General features: G+C 40.2%; 1 protein-coding gene across 1 annotated transcript in view; it reads right to left on the bottom strand.

Annotated features, from left to right (window-relative positions):
- Positions 1 to 18,729, bottom strand: part of ABI3BP (ABI family member 3 binding protein) — a 266,911-nt gene that overhangs the window by 15,819 nt on the left and 232,363 nt on the right. The window contains exon 57 of the mRNA XM_090276076.1: positions 18,157 to 18,265. Coding sequence (XP_090132202.1) covers positions 18,157 to 18,265 — 109 coding nt within the window. The remainder of the gene's footprint in view (positions 1 to 18,156; positions 18,266 to 18,729) is intronic.

The raw sequence follows: 18,729 nt of genomic DNA, 5'->3' as shown, positions 1-18,729 counted from the left end.
CCAATGCCAGGGAAAATAAAGCCTCATTGCTTCTGACTGTGCAAACCAGTGGGGGTTGGAGTGGAGGAGGACACTGCCGGTCTCTCAGCAGAGTCTGCTTGTTTAAAGGGCCCCCATGGTCCTAGAAAGTCTAGACCCTCTCTGGGAACGACAGCCACGGCAACAGCTAGACAGCCGCCAGCCCCATACGGAAGTGGGAGAGTGCCTGGAAAAAGAGGTGAGTTCTGAGCAAGAACCATTGTTCCCTCTTGGACCCCTCCCCCACGACATGGTGAAACGGGTTGCCCCATACTGACGAATACCTAAGGCTTTGGCCTCTTATAACATAACTGGTGTGAAAGCTCTACTTAAGACACAGAGGCAAACAAACACGGGAGCCTGTCAAGATTAAGACACAGAGAAGTATGGCCCAAAAGGGGGTACGGATCAAGGTTGCAATGGGAGAACTAAGCAACAAAGAGATAGCCAACCTAACAAATAAGGAGATAGCCAATCTAACAGACATAGAGTTCAAACACTGGTGATAAAGATGCTCACAGGCTTGACAGATATGCCTAAGTACCTCAAATGCATAAGGGAATAAGTGAAGGCTATGCTAAATAAAACAAAGGAAAATCCACACAAAACCAATGGTGAAGGCAAGGAAACTGGAGTTTGAATCAATGATTTGGAACATAAGGAAGAAAAAAACAGTCAACCAGTACAGAATGAGGAAACAAAAACTGAAAAAAATGAGGAGAGGCTTAGGAACGTCTGGGAAAACTTTAAACGTGCCAACATCCAAATCATAGGGGTTCCAGAAGGAGAAGAGGAAGAGCAAGAAATTGAAAGCTTATGTGAGAAAATAATGAAGGAAAACTTTCCGGTTATTGTGAAGGAAATAGACATACAAGTCCAGGAATCACAGAGTCCCAAAGAAGCTAGACCCAAAGAGGACCACACTAAGACTTATCATAATTAAAATGCCAAAGGTTAAAGATAAAGAGAGAATCTTAAAAGCAGCAAGAGAAAGGCAGAGTTAGCTACAAAGGGGTTCCTCTAAGTCTTTCAGCTGATTTCCCAAAGAAACTTTGCAGGCAAGAAGGGACTGGCAAGAAGTATTCAGAGTGATGAAAAGCAAGGACCCACAACCAAGATTACTCTATCCAGCAAAGCTATCATTTAGAATGGAAGGGCAGATAAAGTGCTTCTTAGGCAAGGTAAAGCTAAAGAAGTTCATCATCACCAAGCCATTATTATATGAAATGTCAAAGGGACTTACTTAAGAAAAAGAAGATTAAAACTATGAACATTAAGTGACAATAAATGACAAACTCACAACTATAAACAACTGAATCTAAAAAATAAAAACAAAATCCAACTAAACAAACCTGAATAGGAACAGATTCATTGGTATGGGGATCATTTGGAGGGTTATCAGCTGGGTGGGGGAAGGGAGAGAAAAGAGGAAATGGTGCAGGGATTAAGAAGCATAATTGGTTGGTACAAAATAGACAGGGAGAAGTTAAGAATAATATAGGAAAGGACAAAGCCTAAGAATTTATATGCACAACCCATGGACATGAACTAAGGGGGGTGGGATTGCTGGAGGGAATGGGGATACTGGGTAGAGGGGAGGAAGGGGAGAAAAAAATGGGACTACTGTAACTATATAATCAATAAAATATACTTGAAAAAATAGTTGCTTAACCTCATTAATTGTCAGGGAATGCAAATCAAAATCACAATGAGATTTTACCTCACACCTGTTAGGTTGGCTATTAACAAAAAGATAAGAGATGAGAAATGTGGTGAGGATGTGGAGTAAAGTGAACACCTGTGCATTGTTCCTGGGATGGAACTGGTACAGCCAGCCTGGAAAACAGTATGGATCCAGCAATCCCCCCTCTGCATATGTATCCAAAGGAAATAAAATCATTACCTCAAAGAGATATTTGTATTTCATGTTCATAGCAGCATTATTGACACTGGCCACAATATGGAGACAACTGAAGTGTCAACTGACAGACGAATGGATAAAAAAAAGGTGGTGTATGTATACAATGAAATTTTATTCAGCCTTAGGGGAAATAGAGCTTATAAAAGGGTAAAAGCTTTCAGTTAAAAAATGAGTAAGAAAAAAAAATGAATAAGGCCCAAGGATGTAATATATAAAACATGGTGACTAGTTGATAACACTGTATTGTATAATTGAGCTGTGCTAAGAGAGTAGAATTTAAATGTCGTAACACCTTCCCTCCCACAGATATACTTGGTGATGGATGCGTTAATTAAGTTGCTGGTGGTGGGGGAAAATCTTTCACAATACATACAGGTGTCAAATTATAATGTTGTATACTTTATCTTGCAAATTTATTTGTCAATTATACCTTAATAAAGCTGAAAAAAGAAAAAAAACCCTGAAAATATTCGCTTCTGGGAAACAATTTAGGAATAAAAATGAGCTGCTTTGTAGTTTGAGTTTTAAAACCATGTACATGTATTTCTGATAAAAATGAAAATTAAAAAGCCATTGATAAGACCTGCTTCATCAAAGTGAATATCTATCTAATTAGGGTTCAGTCCAGATGACAATGATAGTCAAACCTTCAGGCCTCCTAGAGCACCTGCGTGGGTGTGGATCCAAAGATAATCTTCCCGAGTTTCCCTGTCAGGAGGTAGCACTGTGCTATGGTTAAGGCCATTGTTTCTGGAGCCAGAACAGCTTCCAGTCACAGCTGTACTAACAGTGTGACTTTAAGGTAAGTTATTCAACCTCTAGGAACCTCAATTTCCTCATATATAAAAATGAGGATAATAATGTTGTTTGTGACTAGTTATAACATTATAAGGGTATAAAAAAATCTGCGAGATTTTTGGTGAGGATTAAATGAGATAATGCATGTAAAAGCAATGTGTCTGGCACATAGATTATAAATATTCTTTAATATTAAGCTCCAATTATTATCCCAGAGAAGTGGGATAATAAAGAAGAGGGTAAAGTTTGAGAGCAACTGTGAAAACCAGCATACGCATTAAATGTCAATTTACAGAAAAGTAAAATATTAGGGTTTTGAATAGTGGGATTTGTGATTCATGGGCAAAACTGTCAAAGACAGGAAGCTTCAACACAGAGCATCTAACCTGAGAATACACTTCAGGTCTGGCCAGAGCAGACACCTCTGTCATCTGCCTTCCTTTTCTTTATTCCTCTCTAACCATTTCCCTCCATTTGTGCCCATAGTATAGAGCTGAACTATGGTTTTTACTATTTCATGAACTTTTGATATACTTCCATTGATATAAAAAACTGGGTTTCACTCTTAACAAAAGCCTCAAGCAACCTGCTTTTGATATAGAAAGGCTACTCTGTAGCTTCCTTTGAATTGTTTGGTTAGCTAATTGTACTCCTAGTGTAGTCTTGAAATGCTTAATCTTCATTCAGGTGGGGCATCAGTCAGCATCAGTCAGGTAGAAGGGAATAAAAAAGTGAAATAAGAGAAGAAGAATAAGGGGCACTCAAACAGGGAAAGGGAAATCCAGTCTGTCAGTTCTCCAAGGACACTGCAGGACTCTAATAAGAATTTCTAGATTCCTACTACATGCAGATATTATCTTGACCTGGGAATACAAATAAGGGGCAAAGGGGCAGAGCTGTGGGGACTTAGAGGGCAAAATAAGTCTTACTCAGGGACAGAGAGGAGCAGGCGTCAGGTATGGTATCATCAACTAGCTGCCTGGTATGTTCCTAGGGACGTTTCCTGTGTCTTCCATTTCTGTGGGGGACACATTTAAGATTTAGGGCTGCACTCTACATCTACAGTGTTGCTGAGTTTCTGGCACCCCCCCTCCCCTAGATACTAAAGCATTGTAAGTGAAAACTAGTAAAAGGAATACAGTAATATGAAAAGAACTGGTCCCTTTATAGACTAGTGGAGTTCTGTGCTCTTGGCTATACTTTCGCTGGAAGAAAGGTTGCAAAATTGAGCAATCCCCTATATTTCCTCCTTCTTTAATGAAGAAGCAATTGTTTTGCTGCTCACACCTACAATAAAACTAGATAAAATGGCTAAGGCTCTGGCAGCTTATTTAACTCCTTTCTACAAAGCTCATGAGAAGAGATGTTAAAAGTTAATATTGAATCTGCAGACCAGAATTTCACAAAACAGCATAAAGAAGGACATAATGGCTCTTCCACATGCCTGCTTCATTCAGCCAGATTTACAGTTTGTAAGTTACTGCCTCTCTTTTCATTTACTTTTAGTGCCAAAATCTTACTAAATCAAACAACATAAACAATTGTCTCAAGCCATCTTTGCTGTCAGCTAGGAAACGGATTTAGTCTTAGAGGAAGAACTGTTCTCCAGAACCCTCCCAAGCCACAGAGGACAGAAGTGCTTGAGCAGGTGAAGTGAACTTGATTTATCTTAATTACCAGAGTACATTTTCCATAGGAAATTGCTGGGCCACATGTGAGTCTGGCACCCACAGTGGATTCTTCAGTCTTTTAGTCAGTGAGGAGAGACATGGGCTCATTTAAAGAGAAGGGTGAGATTAAAGGGATTTTTCAGTCAGTGTACAGAGATTGTGTGTGTGTGTCCCTCTTTCCCAACCAGTTTATTAGCAAGAAACTGGTCCATCAACACATTATCAAAATGTGTGTTAAAAACAACTTCTCTGAAAAAAATTACATACTACAGACATGGATTCAAAGGAAAACCATTTATCAGGACAATTCTACTTGCTGTAAGACTGACCTAGGTTTTTGTTTTATTTTCAGTTCCAGTTTTCACACTGATTCTGTGCATGGCTTCAGATATCATAAGATTATATATCATTTTAGAGCAGGAGCAAAACTTCAAGACCAATTAGTCCACACTCCCTATTCTTTTAAGCAGTTATTGTTTGTCATATACGTTTATTAGTTCTTTGGTTTGCAGAACCAAAAATAATCAATGGTCTTTGCAAATGAAGTGGTTGGCTCCAGATAGTAGAGGCTTTTCTTAATACTTTAGTTCAACAAGAGCCACATATTGAGGTTTCATGAGGAAAAAATAAGTGGAAAATAAATATTGGGGTGTGGGCTAGATGGGCCATTGATAAGGTTGGGGCTGCACCCAGGTGTCCCAGAATAGCTGTGCAACTCTGCTCACTATAGACACAAACATCTCATGGCAGGTGTGGAGTTGAACCCTCCCAGCAGCGAAAGAACTACTGGCTGGTCCCATACTGTGGGCTATTTTTTGGGCTCTGCAGATGTATTTTCTTCACCTTGATTCTCCTGGGTTAAAAACCAAGTGCTCTACTCCACCCTCAGCTGTGTGTAATGATTAGCCAGTAATTACCACCTGTTTTAGATGTCATTTTTTTTCAGTTAGCACAAATGATGGAAAATGCTATTAAATAAATTGTTTACATATGCCTCCTAGAATTGGAATGCAGCTATAGTAATTCTTTTAGACATTATTATCTTCCAGCTTTTCATATAGGGAATTCCAGAACCAAGGCAAAGGGGATTTTAACAGCTATAATTCAAAGCTTGCCTATTTGGGGAATTCATTATTACCATATATTTTTATTATAAAAGTTTCCCCAAGCATGGAAATGTGGCCAAAGATTCTTTATAAGCCATTAAGAACCACCTGGTGGCTGTATCCTGCACATACTTCTTCTTTATCTTACAGTGTCTTTTATTAGCATTAATCTTGGACCATGGCTGGGCAGAAAAGATACAATGGAATGAAACCTTGACTTAACAATGTGATAGTGTGAAAAATTTGCATCAAAAATGTCAATGGACCTAAGTTTGGGAACTCGTAATTTTTTAATTCTGGCTGTTCTTTATTGTCAGTAACTTGGAGAACTATTATATTTCACCAAGTCATGTACATGAATTTGATTTGAAAGAATACTATTGTTGCTCTTTTCTTGCCAGTCTGTCCCATTCCTTCCTATCCTTTACTGTCAAGTTATAGTTTCAAGTACTGCATGAGGCTTTCTTTCCTGATAAATTTCAGAACTGGGTGTAAGTCCTACACTGGCATGTTCTTTTATGCTGTCTTATGATACTCTCCAGTTGACTCATGGGTGTTAATTTTTGTTTTTCTAGGTACTTTTAGGCTTCAGAAACCTTACATTACATGAAATAATTTGACTTAACTTTATTCTTCCTTATCTCATTATTTTGATTAATAAGGGTTTCAACAAATATTTCAGCTCAAAACATTTTGCCCATTAAATTAGGCAAATTAATCTCTAGCATACCTCTGTTAAGACAACATGGAATACATTCACAGACTCATCGGGTACTGGGATCTATTCAACACCACAAAGCTTCATGCATTGCAGGCAAAAAAAATGTTCATTAGAACACCTTCGCCCACATACATTATATTTGCCCCCAGTGGGAAAATCTTCTTTACTTCAAAATACTGATATACAACTTTTAAGTCCTGACCCATTAAGGACTATCAATATAATTCTGGTCAAATCATATACATGAACATTAACAGTCTTTATGTCCTAATGGATTTCATTCAATCATACCACACTCCAAAGACAACATTAAGTCACGTATAGACACACTGAATGGCCTCAAATTTATGTGTAGTAGTAAAACTCAGCAGGTGTTCTGACTTCAGGGATTCCTAAACTAAATTTAATATTGCTTTTTCCCAAACACAAATTCAGAAAGGCCTTTTTGGGGCTTTGCTTGTTTTTAGATAAGAAGAGGGTGTAGGAGTCCTCCTTAAAAGGCCCACTGATGAAGGACAAGAGATATGAGCAAGACAAATACCATGAGAGCAGGATAAAGGGGACTTGGTTGTATTTCAGTCTGAGGCAAAGTCCAGAGACAGTTAGCATGAGTCCTACAACAGTTACAGCCAGAAGCTAGATGTGAATCCCTGATTGGTTCTGTGATTCCAGAATGAAATTCAACTCCGCCCAAAGGTACTTTTCTTTTATGTGCCTACTTAACTAGTTAGGTTGGATGCCAAAATGGCATTTTTGTATGACATTAACAAAATGTTCTTTTTTTGGTATATTTATTCCACCAAATGTCACTCATTTTAAGTAGCTCTTACCAAAAATGATTTTTTTCAACTAAATGAAAATAAGAATGAACTAAAATGAAAGAACAAGTCCCTCCCCAGTTACTATCCTTCAAGGTCTCCCCATCTCTTGACCCATTTCCCTGATCTGGCATAGAAGGCTCCCCACACCTAGCTTCCACCCCTTTGCTTTCACTTTTCACCTCTCACACTGGTGAAAATAGCATCTTGTCCACTGCACATAACCATGCCACTCTGGGCCTCTGCACTGACATGTGCTATTCTCTCTGACACTTCTTTCCCCTAAGACAGTCACCTAGCTAGCTTCTTCCTGCACCCCAGACTTTGTGGAGTGCCACACCCTCTGGGATCCTATAGCGCCTTGGGCATACTTCTACTGGAGCTCTCACCACTCTGTGTAGAATAGCTTGTTATTAACTGCCTACCCCCCTAGCCCCCAGCTCCACAAGAGCACGTACCACATTTATTCATGTTTGTAGTCACAACACCAAGCACACCACTGAGCACACTATTGGTACTTAATAAATGTTAACTGAATGGAAATGAAAACCTTTTACAAACAAATAAGGTTTAAAATGTCACTGGAATAACTGCTCTCCTTCTAATTCTAGCTAATAGGTGGACCTGAAATCTGAGTACAGCCTGATTCAGAAAAGGAACACAAATGAACACTTAGAACTTGGATGCCTTTCAATTTACTTCCTGTGTACTACACCGCCCATTTTTATGAAGTGGAATAAAAAGCAAGAAACTGAAGAGAAAAACCATCCAAGTCCTTTAAGCCCAAATTCGCCTATTAAAAAGGCCAAATTAAATGAATTTTCTCTTTTACTTTTTCTTTAAAATATATTGGGTTGGCCAAAAAGTCCTTTTAAGTTTTTTCTGTACAATGGCTCCAGTAGTGCTTAGTTGTATTTAACTACATTTGAAACAATTTTGTTAGACTGTATTGTGACAGCTGTCATATCAATGCGCACTTAAAAAACAACTTACCAAAATTGGTAAATTTTTGTGCAATCATTTTAATATTGAAGAGGGAGGAAGATATGCAACATTTTGGGCGTATCATGCTTTATTATTTCAAGAAAAGTGAAAACACAACCGAAACACAAAAAAAGATTTGTGCAGTGTGTTGAGAAGGTGATGTGACTGATCAAATGAGTCAAAAGTGGTTTATGAAGTTTCTTGGTACTATTGAAATTTTAGCCAAATATTTCTTTGCTGTGGGACTGTCTGATGCATTGGAAGATATTTAACAACACCTCTGGCTTCTACCCACTAGAAGTCAATAGCAGAAGATAGCCGACATACTCAAAATATCCCAATCAATAAAGTTATTGCTGAAAATAAAAAAAAATGTGTCTTTTATTTTATGGAAAAAACCATACTGACTTTTTGGCCAACCCCATATTATGGTAAAAATAGGCTCTTGTCACTGTGAATCTTGTTAAGAAAACAAAACCAAGATTATCATTACTGAAGTATATGTTTATTTTGGCTAACTGAAATCCTTTAAGAAAATCTACAGTTGCAAAATTTTCCATATTACAGCTCAAAATAGAAAACTTGAAAGAAAAACATGCTTGTGGAAAAGTGTTATTTTTGCAGTATGTGACTACAGTTTTATGTACAACAACCCTCTATAATGAATTAGATTCTTCCTTTTCCTCTGAAAAGATGAGAAGTCTCCCTGCCGTCATAGCCAAAATAGGCTCTTCTGGGTGTCACCATCAAAACCCAGTTCAATCCAATCAATTGATGACAGTGAAAGATACAGGAAGTAAAACTTATGAAAAAGTCTCTGATGCTGGATTTCTAGTCTTCACCTCTGCTGATTTTTCAACACTGCGTCTCTCTGAAAATTCTTCTCTGTTTCTTGATATACTGTAGCTTAAGATGCATTTTTTCAAACCAAAACCATAGACAATTTATCAAACAGTGTTTTGGAGTTTGAGGAAAGAAATCAATTTCCCACAGAGAGTAAAATTCAGTCCATGAATGCATTTAACATATTGGCTCTGTTAAGGGAATGTTTGACTGTATCCATTTGAGAATCTCCTTGATTTTTGTTTTGTTTAAATTTGGTTATTTAGCCATGTAAAACAAAGCAAAACAAAGCAAAAACCTTACTACATTTCTAGAAATGTCTGAGGCCCTTATGTGTCATGTAATAATAAACTGAACTGATACAATATTGGCTATTTTAGATTACAAAGTTATTACAAAACTATCGTCGTCGGCAGCCGTCCGTCTCGAGAGACGATGGTGTAGCTTCTTAAGAGTCTATCTGGAGGTAAGATGGCGGAGGAGTGAGGAGAGGTTGCGGTTTTAGGCTCCGGAGACCCGTCTGCAGTTTGGTCTAATTGCAGACAGAACATCTCAGTGAGCAGCTGGACATTGGCGGGAGTTGAGCCAAGGCACTGCTGGATTAGAGAAAATCCATCTGGGAACAACCTGTTTAGTGAGGATAGCGGAGAAAAAGGGGACGAAACGGGATTCCTGACTGGGGCGGCTGCCCGAGCTGTGGCGGGAAGCACACAAAGGATTTTTGGCGACCACAGGCTACCCCAGAGAGGAGTCAGGCGGAGAGCGGATCTCTGCCCGCTGGCAGAGACGGGACTCGACCAAGTGGCATTGGCGCTGAAGGACAGGAGACAGCGTGCTGCCGGGCAAGTGAGAACATAATTCTCCTTTATATTTTTCTCTAGTGGATGGTGGAGACGGGAGGAAAGTTTGGAAGTTGTAGGCCGTTCTGGAGGAGCCCAGGCGCAGGGGCGCGCTAATCCACTCCTCAACCCTACCATTGGGTCGCGGGGGCGCACATAGGGAAGTGCTCTCATTCACTGGCCCAGGTGCGCGGGGCCGTGAGTCCAGGCGTCCCTCGGACACTCCCCAACGGACATAAGATCAGTACCCCAACGGGCACAGGGAGGGCCCACTGAACACGCAGAGGACTGTGCACAGACACCCCTAGACAGCTCCCGTGGGCGCAGGGCCCTAGGCCGGAAAGCAGACCACTAGCGCAGGCTCTGTTTGTGCCCACCCAGACGGGTGAGGGAACGGGGCGGCTGCAGCACGGGAACAGCGAGAGGTGGCGACCCACGGACGCTCGATTCCACTGAGTGCAAGTGTCCCTGGCCCTGCCCTAAGAGGCGAGAGACCAACTCCCGGAGCTCGGCTCAGCGGGACTGAGGGCACGGGGCAGTGCGCGAGCGCGAAAACACCTCAGCCCGGGGTCAGTGGGAGCTCTCGGGCCGCCTGTGCGGGCAGGGTCACCTCGGCGCAAACGGGGAACCGCCGCGGCCCAGCGAAGGCGGGAGCCAATCCCGGGGAAAGCGCTCGGGCCGCCCGCGCGGGCAGGGACACCTCGGCGCGAACGGGGAACCGCCGCGGCCCAGCGAAGGCGGGAGCCAATCCCGGGGAAAGCGCTCGGGCCGCCCGCGCGGGCAGGGACACCTCGGCGCGAACGGGGAACCGCCGCGGCCCAGCGAAGGCGGGAGCCAATCCCGGGGAAAGCGCTCGGGCCGCCCGCGCGGGCAGGGTCACCTCGGCGCGAACGGGGAACCGCCGCGGCCCAGCGAAGGCGGGAGCCAATCCCGAGGAAAGCGCTCGGGCCGCCCGCGCGGACAGAGACACTTTGGCACGAACGGGGAACCACCGCGGCCCGGCAGCAGTGGGCTCCAACCGCGGGGCAAACTCTCGGGCCGTCCGAGCGCGCAGGGGCTTGCGCGCAAGGGCACCTCAACTGGCTACAGCGGGCAGCAAGGTAGCGCGCCGTGCCGGCAACCGCGGGCGCGCACCATAGCGGCAACCGGGTGCGCACACCAGTCCGGCAAAAGAACAAGAACCTCTGACCTCCCACACTAGACCAGCTGCGGACCCAGAAAAAGAAGGCAACACACCAAGGCTAAAACGGAGTAAAAACATCGTTTTTTTTTTTTTTTTTTCTTTCCAAATTTTTTCTCCCTTGTTCTTTCTTTCTTCTTAATAATTTCTTTTCTTTCCTTCTTTCTTTATTCTTTTCCTGGGGTTTTTTTGGGGGGGGGTTTGGGGGGTATATATATATATATATTTTTTTTTTGGTTCAATTTTTTTTTTCTCTCTCTTTTTTCTTTCTTTCTTCTGTATTCTTTCTTTTCTATCTTTCTTTGTTCCTTTCTTGCTTACCTTTTGGGGTTTTTTTGGGGGGGGTTGTGGTAAATTTTTTATTTTCTTCTCTTTCTCTCTTTCTTCTTTTCTTTCTTCTATTTTCTTGGGGATTTTTTGGGGGGGTGTTTTTCCTCCACCTCTTCCAATAATAACAAACTTTATCTCTAACGTGTTGCATATAACCTCTCCTTCTCATCCTTTCTCTTTAATAGTGGTTTATTCGTTTGTGTGTCTAGCTTAGCCCCCCTATTACTTTAAATAATACAATATAATTACTATATAAACCCAAATACAATACAATCCCACTTTCTTACTATACTAAGTATTTTTCTATCCTTTTCTTCTATTTTTCTTAACATACAATGTAAATATTACTAACTGGCTAGCACAGTCTCAACTATTATTAATCTATCAACCCCTCTATCAAAAATTATATTTTTCCTCCCCCAAAACAACTTGTATCTATTCTTCTTATAGTATAAAAGCTCAAATCTCTTTACATTTATATTAATACGGGCTAGTTGGCTAACGATAGCAGGATAGAGTGGGGGATACTTTCTGAGGGTGTGGGTCTCCTGCCTGGGCTGTGTGTTTATGTCTTTAACAGCATATCCACAAAAGAACTCAAGACAAAGCAGATAGAGTGACTCTCAACCAAGTAGCCAGAAGGAAGATCCTATCAAAGAACATCTGAAATATAACCGAACAGCATAAACAAACGACATAAAGGGTAACTCAAGACCATCAGGCTCAGGATATCAAAGAGACTGCACCACTGAAACTCCCAGACCTTCGATAAAGAATATTACACCACAAAGGAGGGAAGTCAAAGCAGACTACCCCCCCAATAAATAAATAAATAAATAAATAAATAAATAAAAACAAAAAGAATCCAACATGGTAAGACGCAAAAATAACCCCTCAATGAAAAGAAAAGAGGAATCCTCAGAAAGAGAGATAGACGAAATAGACATAGCCCAAATGTCAGACATGGAATTCAAAACAATGGTGGTAAAGAAGCTCAATATACTCAACATCCTTAAAATCAACTATGACAACCTTCAAGGAAGTTACCAGCAGCTCCAAGAAAATTACAGGGAACTTGCAGAGAACTACACCAGCATAAAAAAAGACATAGAAATCGTTAACAAGAACCAGGAAGAACTTAAGAATACAATCTCTGAACTGAAAAACACAGTAGAATCAGTCAAAAGCAGACTAAACGAAGCAGAAGATCGGATTAGTGAGTTAGAAGATAATGTAGAGAAAAACTCCCAGACAATACAGCAAAATGAAAAACGATTGAAAAAATATGAACAAGATGTAAGGGAATTACAGGATAGCATTAGGAAAAATAATTTAAGGATCATCGGAATACGAGAGGAAGAAGAAAAGGAACATGGAATTGAAAATCTGATAGGAGAAATAGTGACAGAAAATTTTCCGAACCTGATGAGAGGAAAAGCTATGCAAGTCCAAGAAGCACTGAGAGTTCCAATCAAGAGGAACCCCCAAAAACCCACTCCAAGGCACATCATAGTTAAAATGGCAACATTCCAAGACAAAGAGAGAATCCTAAAAGCAGCAAGAGAAAAGCAGCAAATAACATACAAGGGAGCTCCGATAAGGCTATCAACTGATTTCTCAACAGAAACATTACAAGCCAGAAGGGAATGGTCAAAAATATTTCAAGCAATGAAAAACAAAGGCCTACAACCAAGAATACTCTACCCAGCAAGGCTCTCATTCAAAATAGAAGGTGAAATAAGGAGTTTCTCAGACAAAGGAAGACTGAAAGAATACATCTCCACCAAACCAGCATTGCAAGAGATGCTAAAGGGACTGTTCTAAGAAAAAAGAAGGAAAAAACAAGAGAGGAGAGGAACAGAGGTACAAAGGGAAATGAATAAATACACGTCAATAATAACCTTAAATGTAAATGGATTAAATGCTCCAATTAAAAGACATAGGGTAACGGAATGGATCAGAAAACAGGACCCACATATTTGCTGTCTACAAGAAACACACCTCAAAACAAAAGATTTACACAGACTGAAAGTAAAGGGATATAAAAAAATATTCCAAGCAAACGGACCGGAAAAAAAAGCCGGGGTAGCAGTTCTCATATCAGACAAAATGGATTTTAAAGCAAGGACAATAAAAAGAGACAAAGAAGGACATTTCATAATACTTAAAGGAACAATCCATCAAGAAGATATGACTTTGATAAACATATATGCACCCAACATAGGAGCACCCAAATACATAAAGCAAATACTAGAAGACCACAAAAAGGATATCAACAACAACACACTCATAGTAGGGGACTTCAACACTCCATTATCAACAATAGACAGATCATCAAAGCAAAGAAACACCAAGGATATACAGGCATTGAACAACACACTAAACCACATGGATCTAACTGATATATATAGAACTTTTCACCCCAAAGAAGCAAAATATACATTCTTTTCAAGTGCACATGGGACATTTTCAAAGATAGACCACATGATAGGTCACAAAACAAGCCTCAACAAATTCAAGAAAATTGAAATCATATCAAGCATCTTTTCAGATCACAATGCCTTGAAACTAGAAATCAACCTCAGAGGAAAAAATCAAAGACACCCAAACTCATGGAGATTGAATAACATGCTATTAAATAATGAATGGGTTAACAATGACATCAAAGAAGCAATCAAGAAATTTCTAGAAACTAATGATAATGAGCACACAACAACCCAAAACCTGTGGGACACAGCAAAAGCAGTCCTGAGAGGGAAGTTTATAGCAATACAGGCATATCTGAAAAGGCTAGAAGAATCTCAAATAAAAAACCTAACCACAATGCTACAAGAACTAGAACAACAACAACAAACAAAGCCTAGGGCAAGAAGAAGGAATGAAATCATCAAGATCAGAGCAGAACTAAATGACATAGAGACTAAACAAACAATCCAAAAGATCAACGAAACTAGGAGCTGGTTCTTCGAAAAAATCAACAAAATCGACAAGCCTCTAGCCAGTCTAATCAAGAAAAAAAGAGAGAAGACACAAATAAACAAAATCAGAAATGAAAGAGGAGAAATCACGACTGATACCTCAGAAATACAAATGATAGTTAGAAATTACTTCAGACAACTGTATGACAAGAAATTTGACAATCTAGAAGAAATGGACAAATTTCTAGAAACATACAACCTTCCAAAACTGAATCAAGAAGAAGTGGAAAGTCTCAACAGACCAATAACAAAGAAGGAAATTGTAACAGTAATCCAAAATCTCCCGGCACACAAAAGCCCTGGACCGGATGGCTTCACAGGCGAATTCTACAAAACATTCAGGGAAGAACTAACTCCTATCCTCCTCAAACTGTTCCAAAAAATCCAAGAAGAAGGGAAAATCCCAAACTCTTTCTATGAAGCCAGTATTATCCTAATCCCCAAACCAGGTCAAGACACAACAAAGAAAGAAAACTACAGGCCAATATCACTGATGAACATCGATGCTAAAATCCTCAATAAAATATTGGCAAACAGGATCCAGCAACACATCAAAAAGATCATACATCATGATCAAGTGGGCTTCATTCCAGGGATGCAAGGATGGTTTAATATTCGCAAATCAATAAATATAATACACCACCTAAACAGAATGAAAGACAAAAATCACATGATCATATCAATAGATGCAGAAAAAGCATTTGATAAAGTTCAACACCCATTTATGATGAAAACACTCAGCAAAATGGGAATAAAGGGAGCATATCTTAACATAATTAAGGCTATATATGAGAAGCCTGAGGCCAACATCATACTCAATGGACAAAAACTGAAAGCATTCCCCCTGAACTCAGGAACGAGACAAGGTTGTCCACTCTCTCCACTCCTTTTCAACATAGTGTTGGAAGTCCTAGCCACAGCAATCAGACAAGAAAAAGAAATAAAAGGAATCCAAATTGGGAAAGAGGAAGTGAAACTTTCATTATATGCAGATGATATGATAGTATACCTAGAAAATCCTATAAACTCCACTAAAAGACTACTTAATATAATAAGTGAATTTGGCAAAATCGCAGGGTACAAAATAAATATACAGAAATCCAAGGCATTTCTGTACACCAACAATAAAATAGCAGAGACAGAGACAAAAAAGAAAATACCATTTACTATAGCAACAAGAAAAATAAAGTACCTAGGAGTAAACTTAACCAAAGAGATAAAAGACCTGTACTCTGAAAATTATATAACATTGAAGAAAGAAATTAAGGAAGAAACAAATAAATGGAAGCAAATACCATGTTCTTGGATGGGAAGAATCAACATCATCAAAATGGCCATACTACCCAAAGCAATTTACAAATTCAATGCAATCCCTATTAAAATACCAATGACATATTTCACAGACCTAGAACAAATACTCCATAAATTCATATGGAACCAAAAAAGACCCCGAATAGCAAAAGCAATCTTGAGACAGAAGAACACAGCAGGAGGAATCACAACACCAGATATCAAACAATACTACAAAGCCACTGTAATCAAAACAGTATGGTACTGGCATAAGAACAGACATATAGATCAGTGGAACAGAATAGAGAGTCCAGAAATAAACCCAGGCCTCTATGGTCAACTAATCTTTGATAAAGGAGGAAGGAACATAAAATGGAGTGAGAAGAGCCTCTTTAACAAATGGTGCTGGGAGAACTGGATAGGGACCTGCAAAAAAATGAAACTAGACCACCAACTTACACCACACACGAGAATAAACTCAAGATGGATCAAAGACTTAAATGTAAGCCGTGACACCATAAAAGTCCTAGAGGAAAACATAGGCAAGAAAATATCAGATATCTCACGTAACAATCTCTTCACGGATACATCTCCTAAAGCAAGAGAAATAAAGGAAAAAATAAATAAATGGGATTACATCAAACTGAAGAGTTTCTGCTCAGCAAAAGAAAACATCAGCAAAATGAAAAGGAAACCAACCATATGGGAAAACATATTTGCCAATGACATCACAGACAGGGGACTGATTTCCAAAATATATAAAGAGCTGATACGACTCAACATCAAGAAAACAAACAACCCAATTAAAAAATGGGCAAGGGACCTGAACAAACACTTCTCCGAAGAGGACATACAGAAGGTCCATAGACACATGAAAAAATGCTCAACATCATTAGCCATCAGGGAGATGCAAATAAAAACCACAATGAGATACCACCTTACACCAGTCAGAATGGCCATCATCAACAAATCAACAAGCAACAAGTGCTGGCGAGGATGTGGAGAAACGGGAACCCTACTGCACTGTTGGTGGGAATGCAGACTGGTGCAGCCACTATGGAGAACAGTATGGAATTACCTCAAAAGATTAAAAATGGAACTGCCTTTTGAACCAGCGACTCCACTACTAGGATTATACCCGAAGAATCTTGAAACACCAATTCAAAAGAACTTATGCACTCCTATGTTCATAGCAGCACTGTTTACAATAGCTAAGTGCTGGAAACAACCTAAGTGCCCATCTGTAGATGAGTGGATCAAAAAACTGTGGTACATTTACACAATGGAATACTATGTAGCAGAAAGAAAGAAGGAACTCCTACCATTTGCAACAACATGGATGGAACTAGAGAGAATTATGCTTAGTGAAATAAGCCAGGCAAAGAAAGAAAAATACCATATGATATCACCTAATACAGGAAACTAAAGAACAACACAAACAAAGGAACTAAATAGAACAAAGAGCAGAATAGAAGTCAATAGGGGGGAGGGGAGAGGGAGAGAAGGGGGATAAGTAAGGGAAGGGTTTAATTAAAGAGCCTGTATAAAAGACTCATGGACATAGACAACGGGGAGGGATATGATTGCGGGAGAGGGGGTGGGCTGGGTGGGGGAGAGAAATTGGGGGAAAAGGGGATAACTGTAATTGAAAAACCAAAATAAAAAAAAAAAAAAAAAAAAAAGAGTCTATCTGCACCGCCGAGAATGGCTGTGCAGTCCGACTCGGGAGTGACACGGTATCTGTCTCCTCCCGTGTTGAATCGACATCTTGCGATGACGCTGAAGCTACAGAGCCTGGGCAGGGTGATATGGAGGGTCTGCTGTTGCCCATGCAGCAGACCCCCCCTCTCTTCGCAGCTGAAGGGTCCAAGGGAAAGACGGAGTCGATACAGCTTGGCTTCAGGTGCGCCGCAGGAGTTGCCGGTGTTGACTACAACGTCAAAACCGCCTTAGGGACTCCGGCTCCGGATTTTCTGTCAGGGTTTACTCCCTTAGCCTTTCCCCTGAAGAGGTATGCCGCAAGGCAGCGGAGGTTTTTTGGAGTCAGAGTTTTCCTTCTCTGATTACAAAACTATACAGTGATATAAACAACCTGGTATCAATGTATAATGAGGGATACCAAGAAAAGTTGTTAATTAGAGAACAATGCTAATATTATTTATATCTCTTCAAAAATCTGTTCTCATTTGTCTATGATAAAAAGATCCCAAAAAGCAAAGGATTGCTATGTCTGGGACTAGTCTAGCTACTTTAAGCATTAACTATTACAGACTTTAACCTATATTTGTCACATGGCTTTTATTTCCTTGCCCTCTCCATTCCAGCATACCAGCTAAATTCTTCTGTACTTCAAATCTAGGTTACATCATGTACACTCCAGGTGTCTCTAGTCCACAGACTTTTCCTTCTCTAAATTTTGGTATGTAATATCACCATTTGGTACTAATGACCTTCTATTTTTCAAAGCTATACCATTAGCTTACTAGAGCATCGTGGTAGCTCTTGTATCCCCACCAATAACTTGCGTAGTTGCAAAACATGACTCTAGAGGTATCTAGTGCTGTGTGTGGAGAACCAGAGAATGAGATACAAACTAGACCCTCCCTGAAGACACAGAGGGCTGATGCCATTTAATTCCTGTAATAGCAATGGTGGCTTACCTTGTATCTGGTTTTAGATTTTCTACTGTGGAGAAGGTTTGATTTGTAATTTGAATGGACTTGTTCTTCCCACTGAATGACCCATTCTCTCTGGATATCACTTCATATTCTGAAAAGTAAAAAGGCCAACAGATACTCATCTTTATGTTCTGGCTGATTTAATTGTTCTTGAAGCTAATAGCACAATAAAGTCACTCATAAAAATAATTCAAATTGCAGTTCTGATCTTCCACATTATGTGTTAATCTTATACATTATACATTACACATACATTACCTATACATTGTATACATTAATTTCCAGATTGGGATGGTAAGTGGATGACAAAGGGCCCAAAACATTTGGGGAGTAGCACATTGTCCATTTCTGCTTTCCCTTTAGCAGAGCAGGGAAAACCTGGTAACTGTGAGGTTCAGTGATGCCCCAGTGGTAGCTCTGGTGGTTTTGTTAGGAAAGTCTGCCTACCGTCACTGGAAAGCACCTTGTGAATGGTTTCCTGCTCTATGGGGCTTTGCAATACAGCTGGGAAAAGGCTACCTGGTACGTGGTGCTGTTGCAAAAACTTCTCTGAGT

This window comes from Furipterus horrens, unplaced genomic scaffold, assembly GCF_987537825.1.
Source record: "Furipterus horrens unplaced genomic scaffold, mFurHor1.1.pri manual_scaffold_1, whole genome shotgun sequence".
NCBI classification, from domain to species: domain Eukaryota; kingdom Metazoa; phylum Chordata; class Mammalia; order Chiroptera; family Furipteridae; genus Furipterus; species Furipterus horrens.
The sequence above is the reverse complement of the archived record's forward strand: the minus strand, read 5'-3'. Positions and strand labels throughout refer to the sequence as shown.